The 14,675-nt window shown below is 35.3% G+C and overlaps 2 protein-coding genes across 6 annotated transcripts; one reads left to right on the forward strand and one right to left on the reverse strand.

The window, feature by feature from the left end:
- Nucleotides 1–4: 4 nt before the first annotated feature.
- Nucleotides 5–3,678, reverse strand: LOC129893856 (heterogeneous nuclear ribonucleoprotein 1-like). Its single transcript, XM_055969277.1, has 2 exons — nucleotides 3,298–3,678; nucleotides 5–1,420 (listed from the first exon to the last, which is right to left on the reverse strand). Exons 1-2 carry the CDS (start codon nucleotides 3,517–3,519, stop codon nucleotides 296–298), a joined length of 1,347 nt encoding a protein of 448 aa, XP_055825252.1. The 5' UTR covers nucleotides 3,520–3,678; the 3' UTR covers nucleotides 5–295.
- Nucleotides 3,679–9,894: 6,216 nt separating this feature from the next.
- Nucleotides 9,895–14,224, forward strand: LOC129896537 (plasmodesmata-located protein 2-like). Of its 5 annotated transcripts, none has more exons than XM_055972467.1 (5): nucleotides 9,895–10,536; nucleotides 11,734–12,042; nucleotides 12,654–12,761; nucleotides 12,858–12,908; nucleotides 13,816–14,224. In XM_055972467.1, exons 1-4 carry the CDS (start codon nucleotides 10,065–10,067, stop codon nucleotides 12,863–12,865), a joined length of 897 nt encoding a protein of 298 aa, XP_055828442.1. In that variant the 5' UTR covers nucleotides 9,895–10,064; the 3' UTR covers nucleotides 12,866–12,908; nucleotides 13,816–14,224. The 5 variants fall into 5 exon arrangements, with proteins under 5 accessions (XP_055828442.1, XP_055828439.1, XP_055828440.1 ...); XM_055972464.1 differs by having other exon boundaries at nucleotides 9,897–10,536; nucleotides 12,648–12,761; XM_055972465.1 differs by having other exon boundaries at nucleotides 9,897–10,536; nucleotides 12,648–12,761; nucleotides 13,863–14,224.
- Nucleotides 14,225–14,675: the final 451 nt, after the last annotated feature.

Genomic DNA, 14,675 nt, shown 5'->3' on the forward strand with positions numbered 1-14,675 from the left:
ACGGTTTAAGCAGTCGAAAACTAAATTCATAACCAATAGCTACTGAAATAAAATAACCATAAGCAAGCCAAATTAAACTATAGTTAACAGAAAATATTACGAAATAGGAAAAACTACTGACAATTACTTATTGTAAACTAGAAATAACTGCAAACTACAAAAATTAAAGCAATCCAACCAATCCCATTTAGCACATAATGCTTGCAAGAGTTAACTGTCTGTGGAACGAAACCAGTAGCGTGAAACCCTCTACTCCAGCAAACGGGAAGTTCTCAGATGAAATCAAGCACTATGATCAGTGTTGTTGAGCCTGCCGACTTGGTGCACCACCATAGCCACCACCATAGCCAATTTGGCCACCATGGGGTCCATTTTGCTGAGCACCATAATTACCAGAACCTTGTGAGGTATCAGATCTCAATGTTGAATTTCCATTAGCATCACCATAGCCACTGCCCATGTAACCTCCACCTGATTGCATGTCTCCCGATGCACCACCTCCAACAGCTGAATTTCCATAACCACCATCATTTCCACCGTAGCCATAACCTTGATTTCCATATCCCGCGGCTCCAGTTGGAGACTGACCAGTAACAGATCCTCCGTTAGCAGGCCCATCTCCACCACCAGCACTTGAAGCACCCCAGGATACATTACCATAGCCCATATTCCCATATCCAGAAGGAACCTGAGAGCCCCACGAGCTTCTTGGTCCACCAGCTTGACCACTACCATAACCAGTACCAGGCACATTTGAATTTCCGTAGGCAGCAACTGCAGGACCACCATATCCAGGATTGACACCCCCATAGCCAGGATTGGCTCCACCGTAACTTCCATAAGCACCATAACCCATGCCATTGTTGGATGATCCATAACCATAACCTGCGGTACCGTATCCGGAGGAACCATAAGGTGGATAACCACCTCCAGTGTTTTGTGATTGCATGTATCTGTTGGTATCCATTCTGTCATAAGAACTGGGATTGTCACCAGATGCACCATACCCCTGGTAACTTCCACCACCCATACCACTACCACCGTTGCCTGTGGAACGACCACCAAAACCAGAATTACCATCTTTAGGAAGAGCACGTTTTACTTCCACTTGTTTCCCACTGAGATCATGATATGTCTTGTGCAAAACCCTATCTACTGAGTCTTCAGAATCAAATGAAATGAAGCCAAATCCACGAGGTCGGTTGGTCTGTTGATCATACATAATTGCTACATCAGTGACATCACCGTAAGTTTCAAAGTAAGTTCTGAAGTCATCCTCAGTCAGAGTGGGAGGCAACCCCCCAACAAATATTTTCTTGGTCCTGTTATTTCCACCGCCTCCAAAACTTCTAGCACTACCCATATTTCCAGATTTTGGACCCTGTTGTTCCTCTCTGGACAAGGCCCTCTTAGCCTCAACCTATACAGAAAAAAATGTCATTGAGCAGGAAACAATCATCCCACTTCCCAGCCACTGCATCAATTGTGTGGCTTGATAATGAAAACACTTTGCTGCACAATTCCATCTTTGGAAGGCACAACAGAGACACACCACCTAGCAAAATTATGCGCTTATACAAAACTGACCACCATGCAGGAGAAGCAAGAAATTGTACAACAACAACTACTACTGCTACTACGCATCGATCCCAAGCAACTCCACCCATTGTATAACCAGTGATTTAATTCGAGAATCTTACAAATTTACAACTCTATTCACCACATTGTTATATGCGGTCCTCTAATCCAGAAAGAGGGAACATCAACTTAATATATATTTTTGAAATGGTAAAGATATAACACCAACCTAATATTAACCATAATGTTGCTCTAAACAGTATCACTGCAAAACTTATTGTGAGAAAACCATTATCTATTTTCAAACTAAAGAGGCCATACTGATTAAATAAACCAACCTGCACTCTATTAACATAAAGAAGAAAATGTATCTCTATCTGCAAGACCACTCATTGTATAACTTCACATGAAACTAACAGTTTTACTAGTTACTACTCTATTCACCACATTGTATAAATATCTTTTTTAAGAAGAAGAATAATATCACGAAATGCAGCTAAAGAACATAAAGGAGCATAATTCTAATGAGCCCCCTATTGCATCAAAGTGAATGACTCGATCAACGGAAGGAATTCAGTCACATAATTCTAGCTTCCAAAGGCACAACAGCAACACACACTATAGCAAAAATCATCTCACATATGCAAAACACCATTACACAGCACAACAGCAACACACCATGTTTGACACACATGGCACTCAAATGCATGACAGAACTACTGCAACGAATTAGCCAACCTCATTCACAGTTTTCACAGCAAAAAAGAACATATGCAACGCATTGTCTAGTCAAAAAAATTGATTCGAGAGGAACTACTACTTAATTTAAAAAAAACACAATATAAAAGATGCAGACTTCACTTTAAATATCAGGAGAATCTGTCTACTCACAAAATTGACTCGAGAGAAACTATTATTAATTATAAGAAACCACAAAATAAAAGATGTGCCTTTACTTTAAATATAGGGAGATACAAAAGCACAACCAGAAAAAGGTAACAAAACCATAACAAAAAATTGCATAAGCATAAACCAGCTCAAGAAATGAAGTAATCTGAGACCCAAAAACCTAAACTTTAGTACCCAAAGAGCATAATCAAACTAAGATCACATCTGAATCAGAACTCAACAAAGATAAAGACACGCTTAAAATGGATAATCAAAGACCAAATAAAGACCCCACTAAAAAACACCTCAAATGTCATGAACAGAGACACAAAAAGACATTCTAAATTAGAAATGCCACATTAGGAAACACCCACAAAAAAAAGCACATTTAACCAAAACTCCACAACGGAGGAAGAAAAAAAAACAGATATATAAACAACACCCAGAAGCCACAAATAAAAGAGGAACTTCACATCATGTTAATAGAAGCAAAAACACATCCTGAATTGAAAATGTCACATCAGGAAATGCCCAAAAAACAATCACAAAATCATCACACAAGTACAAAATCTCAAGAAAACAACAATCACGAAAACAGCCCAAAATTATGAACACCCAGAAGCTAAAACAGAGAAACAATCCAAAATAATGAAACCCAAGAAGCTAAACTACAGAAATAACACAAAGTAAGTGAAACCCCAGAAGTTAAGACAGAGAATCAATCCAAAATAATGAAAATCCAGAAGCTAAAATAGAGAAATAAACAAAATTAATGAAAACCCATAAGCTAAAATCACGAAATAAACAAAAATAAAGCATAAAAAATCTCACCGTACGTCCATCAATTACATGGGTATCTTGAAGAACCCTATCAAGAACATTAGGATCTGCAAATACAACAAACCCAAATCCTCTAGGCTTTCCAGTAATCTTATCCCTCATTACTACAGTCTGTAAAACATCACCATAACCTTGAAAATACTCCTTCATCTTCTCCTCTGATGTTTCCCATGATATCCCACCAATAAAAAGCTTTCCTTGATCTGAATCCATAATTTTTCTATACTTTTTCTCTCTCTCTATCTCTCTCTCTCTATATATATATATATATGTATAACACAAAAAAATGAAGATTTTTGAGTGTGAAGGAGAAGAGAGAGTGAGGGTTTGTGTAAGAGAAAATCTGGAAAAGAGGCGCCGATTGGGAAAGAGAATAGTAGTGAATGAATATGAATTTGGGACAAGGAATGAACGGTTTTGATTTGATGAGATCAATGGTAGTGATTCATTTTTGGAGAGCACATTTGATATTTTAGATATTTTTTGGAAGAGCGCTAATATAAGTACTCGAGTTCACCTTCGATAGTAAAGAGGTTTGAATTTTCCTCAATCGAATTAGTCACACAAGACTATATAATATATTTATACTTTTATATAATTTACAAGTTATTATATATGAGCAAGTTTATTTTGTGTGCATATGAAAGATAGTAATTATGATTTTTCTTGAAATTTTTTTTAAAAAAAAGAATTTAAATTTGATTCTTTAGCCATGAGAATTATTTGTATTTTTTACTTTATTTAAATATTATTCTCTTTATTTCATATTAAGTGAATTTATAAGGCAATGCACATATATTAAGAAAAAACATTCAAAGATATATTTTGAACCATACTTTCCACTATTGTCTCTGGTAAAATCATAAATATAATTTTGCAACTACTGTGATTTATCTCCTAGAAAATATAAAATTTCAATAAATAAAAGGGCAAATATGCAAAAAGCTTCATACATCTATCTTGATATTTGAACAATTTAATTATTTTGAACAATGAAAAATTTCTCAAAAATTCACTTAATATGGAATGGAGGAAGTATTATTTAATTATAAAATTTAAATTTTAACTTAGAGTTCGATTTCAAATTTGAAATTTTTTTTCAACTTCGTATTTATAAAATTCAAATAAAGTATTATTTTCTCTAGTTTATAAAAAAAAAAGCATAAATTTATTTTCAACTCGAACTTCATAAATTTCAAATAAAATAAAAAATATTAAAAATCTATGAATAAACACCTATGTAATCTAATAGGTCAATCTTTAAAATCTTTTCATTACTTCATTATACATTTTTATGTGTTTATATTTATTATTTTTTTGCATTTATTTTCAACTCGAACTTCATAAATTTCAAATAAAATAAAAAATATTAAAAATCTATGAAGAAACACCTATGTAATCTACTAGGTCAATCTTTAAAATCTTTTCATTACTTCATTATACATTTTTATGTGTTTATATTTATTATTATTTTGCTTATAAATAACAAAAGATTCAAGAAGATAAATTGTATCATTTGCTTACAACTAATAATCATGTTTCAATCCTAAAGAAATTAGAACTGACAATATAAATTTTTATTGGTCATATTATGCGTTGTAATCAAGAAAATAGAGAGTTCAACTTGCTTATTTTTAAGGAAAAAAAAAATCAAAAAACAATAGTGCGTAAGGAGAGTATTCTTTTTGAAAATAAAATAGAATTGAAGGACTTATTCAACTATGGTGAACCCTAACTTATAATAGGTGATTTTCGTGTTTAAGTGATTTGTGGGATGCTTAATACTTTTTTTTAATCTTTAATTAGAAATTTTGGAGTCGAATATATTATGGACAAAAAGTTTTCTTAAATAGAAAGTGTGTACCTCTTCAAAATTAAATTCTCACAATAAATTAAAATTAATTGAATTTCAAAATGTGTATTGAGCTTCAACTAAGAAGAGTTCAAGAAAAGTACCAATTAACACAATTAGGTTTAAATCCAACAAATTTACGAGTTAAAACACACATAAAATTCAAGACACCGTGTAGTACTACATATTTACTTTAAATCTTTTATATAAACAACAATAACATACCTAGTGATATTCCACAAGTGGGGTCTGGGGAGGGTAGGAGTTACGCAGACCTTACCACTATCTCATGGAGGTAGAGAGGCTGTTTTCGAAAGACCTTCGGATCAAAAGTTACAGTTTCAAGTACGAGAGAAAAACAATATATATAGCATAATGAAAATAAATAACAAATAAATAAATAAAATAAAATAAAAATAAAATGCAATGCAAAATTTACAAGACAAGAACAATAATGATAGCAAAGTACTTCGATAATCAAATGCAATAGCAACACAACTATAAAGGAACGCCTAGGCCTACGACCACCCTAAACCGACACACGGCAAGACATCATTCTATCTCTACTAGCCTTCTACCCTAATCCGCGACCTCCACTCTTTTCTATCTAAGGTCATGTCCTCGATGATATGGAGTAGCACCATATCTTGTCTAATCACCTCTCTCCAATACTTTTTCGGTCTACCCTTACCCCTCTGCATACCCCACAAATCTAACCGCTCGCAACTCTTAATTGGGGCGTCGACACCCCTCCTCTACACATGCTTAAACCATCTCAGTCTCGCTTCTCTCATCTTGTCGAACACAGATGCCACTCCCACCTTCTCTCGAACAACCTCATTCTTGATCTTATCACTCCTAGTGTGTCCACACATCCATCTTAGCATCCTCATTTCGGCAACATATATCTTCTAAACATGAGAGTTCTTTACTGGCCAGCACTTCACTCCATATAACAATGCCGGTCTAATCACCATTCTGTAGAACTTACCTTTAAGTTTAGGTGGTACTTTCTTATCACACAAGACTCCAAAGGCTAGTCTCCATTTCAACCATGTTGCCCCAATGAGGTGCGTGACATCATCATCGATGTCCCAGTACTCTGGATGATGGATCCAAGATATTTAAAGCTTTATATCTTAGGGATGGGTTGGGTGGCAAGCCTCACTTCCCTGCCCTCTTCATCCATCGCAACACTAAATTTTCACTCCAAGTATTCTATTTTAGTCGTGCTTAATTTGAACCTTTGGACTCCAGCGTTTGTCTCCAAACCTCCAACCTATCATTAACTCTGTCCCGAGTCTCATCAATCAAAACTATATCGTCCGCAAGTAGCATACACCATGGAACCTCTTCCTGAATAGACCGTGTCAGCTCATCTATCACCAAGGCAAAAAGAAAAGGGTTTAGCACAGATCCGTGATGTAGTCCCACCTCAATAGAAAAATGCTCTGAGTCACCTCCCACCATCCTAACTCGAGTCTTGGCTCCAACATACATGTCCTCTATCGCCCTAATATACACCATTGGGACATCTTTAGCCTCCAAACACCTCTAGAGAACATCCCTTGGAACTTTGTCATAAGCCTTTTCAAAGTTAATGAACACCATATGGAGATCCCTTTTTCTTTCTCTAAATTTCTCCACCAGTCTTCGCATAAGATGGATTGCTTCAGTAGTCGACTTCCCCGACATGAATTCAAACTGGTTCTCTAAGATAGACACTCCTCTCCTCACCCTCCACCACTCTCTCCCAAATCTTCATAGTGTGGCTTAGTAGTTTGATACCCTTGTAATTATTACAATTTTGGATATCACCCTTGTTCTTGTACAATGGAACCATAGTACTCCACCTCCATTCATCAGGCATCTTAGCAGTTTTTAAAATAAAATTAAACAACTTAGTCAACCATTTCAACTTGCCTTGTCAGTACTCTTCCAAAAGTCCACTGGAATCTCATTTGGCTCAGTCGCTCTCCCCCTCCTCATCTTGTTAACAACACGTCTAACCTCCTCAACCTTAAAACACCTGCAGTACCCAAAGTCTCGAAGACTTTGAGAGTACGCCAAATTACTCAGTACAATGTCTCTGTCTCCTTTTTCATTTGGGAGTCTGTGGAAGTAAGTTTGCCACCTTTGCTTGATAGAGGTCTCATCCACTAACATTTCACCTTCTTCATCCTTGATGCACTTTACTAAATCCAGATCGCGTGCTTTTCTCTCTCTTTCTTTGTCAAGCCTATACAATCTCTTATCCCCACCTTTTCCCCTAATTCGGCATACAGGCGTTCAAAAACTATCATCTTAGCACCAGTGATCGTCGACTTCACTTCTGTCTTTGCCTTCTTATAGATATCTTTAAGCTTATTCTTCTCCTTCTCATCCATGCACTTCAACCATTCCGTATAGTCAACCTTCTTGGCTTTCACTTTGCCTTGTGCTTCTCCATTCCACCACTAATCTCCTTGACGACCATCAAAAATTTCTCTCGATACCCTAAGAACCTCGGTAGCTGCTTTTCTAATGCAACTAGCTGTCATGTACCACATGTAGTTCACAACCCCGCTACTACTCCAAGCCCTAAACCATTCAATTTCTTCTCTATCTCCTGAGAAAAGGCGTGAGTTAGGCTCCCCATCGAATCCTCGGTCGATCATAAAGGGTCTTTTTTCTCCTATCCCTCTTAATTTCCAAGTCCATCACCAAAAGCTTATGTTGGGTGGTAATATTTTCACTCAGAATAACCTTGCAATCCTTACAAAGGCCTCTATCACCCTTCCGAAGGAGTAAGTAGTCAATCTGAGTCCTAGCTATCATGCTATTAAAGGTGACCAATTGGTTATCCCTCTTCAAAAAATACGAATTAGCAATAACCAACTCAAAAGCTTTGGCAAACTCCAAGAGAGAAACCCTGCCGCCATTCCTTTCCCCAAAACCAAAGCCTCCATAGACATCATCAAAACCATTAGAAGTTGTACCGATATGACCATTGAAATCTCTACCAATGAAAATCTTTTCGGTACTAGGTATACCTCTCAGTCCTTCCTCCAAATTCTCTCAAAAGAGCATTTGGACTTCTTCATCGAGACCCACATGGGGTGCATACACACTAACAATGAAAAGTTGTTTTTTAGCAACTTGGAATTCATGTTTAATAATTCGTAACTGACTAGCCACACTTTGTCTTGACACTTCTACAATGAAAAAAAAATATGATGATAGTTTTTTTTTTTGGTTTAGTTAAACTAAATAACAAATCTTACTAGCATAATATATTTATAAGCAAACCTTAATCTTGTTTATTTCTAACTTAATGCAGTCCATTTTGCAGGTTATCACATGACAGAGATCTTCTCATGTGGTTCTTAGTTCTTACTACTTGCTCCAATTGTTTAAAATTTGCTTACATATGATTAAAGAACTTTTGCTCTTTTCCTCCCTTCCGTCACTGTTTTGATACCCGTACTAGAATTCAATTAAATTTGAATTGCTGAGTTTATTTTTTGGAACAACGTTTTTAATATAATTTTTTTCATGCTACTAGCAGTTTTTTTTATTCCTAGAGATTCGAATTCAAGACATCTGATTAAAAGCGAAGAGATCTCAATCATCTTACTACATCTGGTTAAAGACAAAAGATCTCAACCATTTCAATGCAAACTATATTGATAACTTCTTATGTTCTTGCTTGTACAACGCTTCACATGATGTTGCACTCAATGAGGGTGTGAGCTGTGACTTAATAATCGATGAATTGAGTCAAAAGTCATAAAGTCTTGCACTTAAATTTCAATAGAAATAAAAAATATTTTTTCATCTGTCTTAGCATCCAAATACCACAATTATAAAAATAAAAATACTTCACTTGTGTTGGTCAAACTTATGAAGTTAATTCTCTTCATATATTCTCACCTCTCTCTTACCTAGTGAATATTTTTTCCACTCTATGAGTTGTTTTTTGTTTTTATTAGTAGTATATAATATTTTGTTCTCATTCTCTTCAAATACTAAGATATTCTATTCATAATAAAAAAATAATTATTCCTTGCTCTACATCTCATGTAACAATTTTTCCTTTTTTTTTTTTTTTTTTTTTAAAAAAAGGATGTCACTTTCACATTTTTGTGTGAAACTCTAAATTTTAAAAATTCGATTATGTTTCAACCTTACAATAACAATAATAACAATTCAGTGAAATTACATAACATAAAGTCTGAGAAAGATAAAATGTACGCAGACCTTAATCCTACCAAGATCGGTCGTATGAACCATAATGCCAATGAGCCATAATAACAGTTTTTATAACTATAAAAATATTTATAATGGATTTAACAACATAAAGTCTTTTTTAAAATAAATAAATTCATCTGATCATGTCTAATCAAACACAGTTACATAATAGGGACCATCACTTTCTCCTTAAAAAAGATTAACTATTTTCTAATAAAATAATTTCCACTTTTTCATAAAAAGGGATAATTTTGTAAAGTATATTATTATTATTATCAAATATGGTGAGGTGAATGAAGTTATTTTATTTTAATTAGAAATCTTAAATTTAAATTTTGAATATAAAAATAATTCTTAATAAATGCTTTTTCTGGAATGAGACCTTATATTATTCAAATTCAAATTAATTACACTCCAACAAAATACCAAACATTCAATGAGAAAATTAAAAAAAAAGATAAATCATCTCATGTGTACTACTACTACTAGTAGAGATAATCTCTATCTTCTGCACAATAAAAGAGAAAGTTGAATTACACCACCAAGACAAGGCTCCCTTTTTTGAGAAAGAAAAAACAGCAAATAAACCCTTCAACATTTCCTCATTTCACTTTACAAAAACCTCAGCTTGAAATCGTTATCCAAACAATGGAATAATCCATCAAGAATCCACAAAATGGGTTTGCCTTCAAAGCCATTTTGCATATTCTCTCTTTTCTTAGTTATATTTACCATTTTCAAACGAACCCCACAAGCTAAATCTGATTCTGATATCACTAAGTTGGTTTACAAGGGCTGTGCAAAGCAAGATTTATCAGATCCATCTGGGGTTTACTCACAAGCCCTTTCATCCCTTTTTGGTACTCTTGTTTTACAGTCTTCAAAGTCCAAGTTCTATAAGACCAGTACTGGTAGTGGACAATCCACAATTTCTGGTCTTTTTCAGTGTAGAGGTGACCTTTCTAATGTTGATTGCTATAAATGTGTGAGTGGTTTGCCAATACTCATTGATAAGCTATGTGGTAGCAAACCTGTTGCTTCAAGAATCCAGCTTTATGGCTGTTACATGCTCTATGAGGTTGCTGGTTTCCCTCAAATCTCTGGAATGGAAATGCTGTTCAAGACTTGTAGTGGAAAAAATGCTCCAGGTAGCTTAGGCAGATTCAAGATTTGAACTTTACTTTCAGTGTTTTGAGTTTTTAGTGTTTCTTGCATATATAGTTTTACTGCTAGGTAGCCGTGTCGTATTCAGAATTATTTAAAGTTTATAGGTTCGCTCTTTAGTAATGTTAGTGGGCAGTTCACTAATGAGGGATACTCTGTGCACCGGGGCTGTCCTTTTAGTGGGTAGTCCACAATTTCTGGTCTTTTTCAGTGTAGATGTGACCTCTCTAATGTTGACTGCTATAAATGTGTAAGTGGTTTGCCAATACTCATAGATAAGCTCTGTGGCAGCAAGCATGTTGCTGCAAGAATCCAGCTTTATGGTTGTTGCATGCTCTATGAGGTTGCCGGTTTCCCTCAAATCTCTGAAATGGAGATGCTGTGCAAGACTTGTAGTGGGAAAAATGCTCCCGGTAGCATAGGCAGATTCAAGATTTAAACTTTACGAGTTCAATTTTAAATCTTTTTATCGGAAAACTACATGCTCGGGCTCAAATTTTGATATTCTTTTCAAGTTTTGGTGTTTCTTGCATATATAGTTATACTATGTGTTGAAGTCGGATTCAGAATTTAAAGTTTATAAGTTCGCTCTTTAGTACTGGTAGTTGGAAGTCCACAATTTCTGGTCTTTTTCACTGTAGAGGTGACCTTTCTAAGGTTGATTGCTATGATGTGTGAGTGGTTTGCCAATACTCATAGATAAGCTCTGTGGTAGCAAGTCTGTTGCTACAAGAATCCAGCTTTATGGCTGTTACATGCTCTATGAGGTTGCTCGTTTCCCTCAAATCTGTGGAATGGAGATGCTGTACAAGACTTGTAGTGGGAAAAATGCTCCAGGTAGCATAGGCAGATTAAAGATTTAAACTTTACGAGTTCAAATTGTTAGATTTTTACCGCTGAACCCGTTGTGCTTTTCAAAATATGGGTTAAAGATTTAGTATTTCTTGAATTTCTAGTGATTTTGTTACATATATTTGTGTTCTGTCTCGAAAATTCTGGTGTAGGTCTAACATGTTACTTATACCCTACATACATCCACCACTGCTAGGTAGCTGTATCAGAGTCAGAATTTAAGTTTCATGGGTTCGATATTTAGTATTTACCACCTTACCCATTACACTTTTCAAATTACACATTCAAGATTTAGTATTTTTTTTAAAAAAAATTGAAAATACTGTCAGGTAGTGGGTTCGAGGAAAGAAGGGATACTGCTTTTTCCACATTGGAAAATGGCATGGCTAGTAGCAATGGCTTCTACACAACAAGCTATCAGTCTGTTTATACCTTAGGGCAATGTGAAGGGGATATTGGCTCAGCTGATTGTGCTGATTGTGTGAAAAATGCTGTCCAAAAAGCTCAGGTGGAATGTGGAAGCTCCGTGTCTGGCCAAATCTTTCTGCACAAATGTTTTATTAGTTATAGTAATTCTCCAAATGGGGTCCCTAAAACATCATCGTCGTCTTCAGATTGGTCTCCTTCTTCATCTTCAGGTAATAGATATACTGATACGTAATCTCCTGTCTAGCTTTAAATGCTCGGGCTCTTCAAAGATGCCGCAGGTTGTGTGTCAGATCCTCCAAAATTAGTGCATTTTGGGAGGATCTGACATGGGCATGATCACATTTTTGGGAAGTCTTTCCTAATTGTTTTGCTGAAGTTACCATTCTACTAAATTGACGCTTATGTTTTTGCTAGTGTAAAACAAAGTCAAGCTAATAAACTTTTGTATTCTTGGACCTTTGAGCTGGCTGCTTCATAAATTAGTTGTACAGATGATAAAAGGTCTGAATCATCAGTGCTATTAAGTTGATTATATCAAACCCCTCTTTAGCACCAACCCGACAGACGATTTCCAACTACTCTTCATGAATTGGAAGAGCAGGAAGATGAGCTAGAGTAAAACTTTCTTCTCTATACAGAGAGACAGTCTCTTTTACTTGATCGGAGACAACCCGAACTTCAGTTATTTCAATGGACCTTTTTCTTTCCTTAGATAAATCAAAACTTTGTTCTCCTTAGATTTGCCAGCCGTTCTTTCGATTTGTTGTCTACAATAATATTGTAAAAAGACCTGCATTTAATAATTGTTTTGTAGGGTCAGGGCAAAATGTGGGGAAGACAGTGGCTATAATACTAGGAGGGGTAGCTGGAGTAGGGTTTATACTCATATGCCTGCTGTTTGCAAGGAATCTAATGAAGAAACATGATGGTACGCCTAATTTGACTAAAGTACTATATTGTTTTCAATAGTTTGGAAAATTGTCTCTTTGCTTATGCTGTTAAACCTGTGCATTATTTGCTGCAGATTATTGAAGGGGGCAGATTTGTTTACTATTACCGGCAACTCTTTCCTGAGGTGGATTCTTTTTTTTTTGCGATTCTCTTCTTGAAAGGAAAATAATTTTCTTTTCCGAATCCTTGAGAAATAGAAATCAAAGGATTTTGTGGCTGTAATTCTTGGTATTCTTAGTTAAACAAGAAAACAAAAACTGTTTGAAAGAGAGTAGTTTTTGGGCTATGAAAATTGAGATGTATGGTGATAAGTTCTTGAAACAAATATGTGAACTTCAATTGTTAGTTCAATTATTAACAAGATTAGAAAGAGTCCAATTGAGACGAGGGTCTATCAGAAACAATCCCTCTGCCCCTCAAAGGTAGAGGTAATGTCTGCGTCCATCCTACCTTTTCTAGACCCCACTTATGAGATTACACGGGATATATTGTTGTTCTTATTAGAAAGAGTCTTAGAGCCCGTTTGGATTGACTTAAAAAAAGTAACTTTTATGTATGAAGTGCTTTTAGAACTTTGAAGTGCTGAAAGTTATTTTTATAAATAAGCAGTTGAGTGTTTGGATAAAAGTGCTTATGATGTGAATTTTAGGGTTAAAAGAATAAAAAAAGGTAGTTTGGAAATTTAGTTAAAATACAAGGGATATAAAAGTAATTTCCATGGTCAAAGAAAATGACTTTAAGCACTTTGGAAAAAAAAAGTTAGGAATCCTAACTTTTCATTTTTGACTGACTTTAAGAACTTTATGGCTTAAAGTCAGCATTAGGCAAACACGTCCAAAAGCTAAAAAGGGGCTTTAAGTTGATTTTGACCAACTTAAAGCCAATCCAAACGGGCTCTTATTCGTTTTTACTTTTTCTCCAATTGCCATGTGCGTACTTTACAGAAAGTGCTTTGTTTTCTGTTCATTTCTAGGCTGTATATGTTTGTCTGAATTTTAGTCTTTTATTTTATATCGATATGTTTATGCTAGTCCATTCAAACTCCAATACTGACTGCAACTCATCAAAAACTCCCAAGATTAACAACAAGGTGTATCATATTCAGCAGTTCATTGCATATGTTTTATCCCCTCAACTCGAAAAGGAGAAAAAGAACTAAGGACACAGTGATGGAAGGAGGTTTTTGATGGTTCATGCCATGATAATGAAGGGAGAAGGGAGTCTTGTATGCCTCAGATTGTCGGAGTTGGCCTCACTTTTGTGAGTAAGAAAACATCGGAACTGATTCTTAGTTTTTTACTGCATCGTCAACTGGAATATATTCATCCAAGCTTGCTTGCTTTTGTTAATCTCCGGAACATCTTCTATTACCTTACATCATATTTTGCTAACTTGCACAAGGTTTATGATTCATAATGAGCATTTGGTTATTAGGATTTATTTCTGTTCTTTGTTTTTTTACATTGGGTGCTGATTTTGAAGCACAATGCCTAGACGATACGTGAAGCTCTTCTGACTTCTCATCAGGTAAGAACAATGGTAACCATCTCTGATCAAACACGCGTTTCTTGCCTGTATCAAAGAGCCTATTTTGAGTGTTAAAGAACATGTAGTTAGCTACATATCATATTGTAGTGCAGAGAACTGAGGAGATGAAAATTGCATATACCTACACACCATATTGAGCAAATTTCCAGTATTGAGTATTTGAAAAGTGATGAAGTGATGAACCTATAAAGGAATTAATGATTATTACAAAAAGAATCTACTATTTCTTTTGTTTCTCACTTCGTGTTCAGTACTTGTATTGGAATTTGACTAATTCAAATTCGCATCATAAGTTCAATTAAAAGGGAAAACACTCCATACTCTTAATGAATTAAGAACGGAT

Source organism: Solanum dulcamara, chromosome 7, assembly GCF_947179165.1.
Source record: "Solanum dulcamara chromosome 7, daSolDulc1.2, whole genome shotgun sequence".
NCBI lineage: Eukaryota > Viridiplantae > Streptophyta > Magnoliopsida > Solanales > Solanaceae > Solanum > Solanum dulcamara.

What these genes read in the sequence shown, in the direction of transcription:
- LOC129893856 (XM_055969277.1), bottom strand. Translation starts at nt 3,519, where the DNA reads ATGGATTCAGATCAAGGAAAGCTTTTTATTGGTGGGATATCATGGGAA. An exon ending in ATGTAATTGATGGACGTACG is followed by an intron (nt 1,421 to 3,297) that starts GTGAGATTTTTT and finishes TTTTCTGTATAG; the next exon opens with GTTGAGGCTAAGAGGGCCTT.
- LOC129896537 (XM_055972464.1), top strand. Translation starts at nt 10,065, where the DNA reads ATGGGTTTGCCTTCAAAGCCATTTTGCATATTCTCTCTTTTCTTAGTT. An exon ending in TAGTGGAAAAAATGCTCCAG is followed by an intron (nt 10,537 to 11,733) that starts GTAGCTTAGGCA and finishes AAATACTGTCAG; the next exon opens with GTAGTGGGTTCGAGGAAAGA. An exon ending in GTCTCCTTCTTCATCTTCAG is followed by an intron (nt 12,043 to 12,647) that starts GTAATAGATATA and finishes ATTGTTTTGTAG; the next exon opens with GGTCAGGGCAAAATGTGGGG.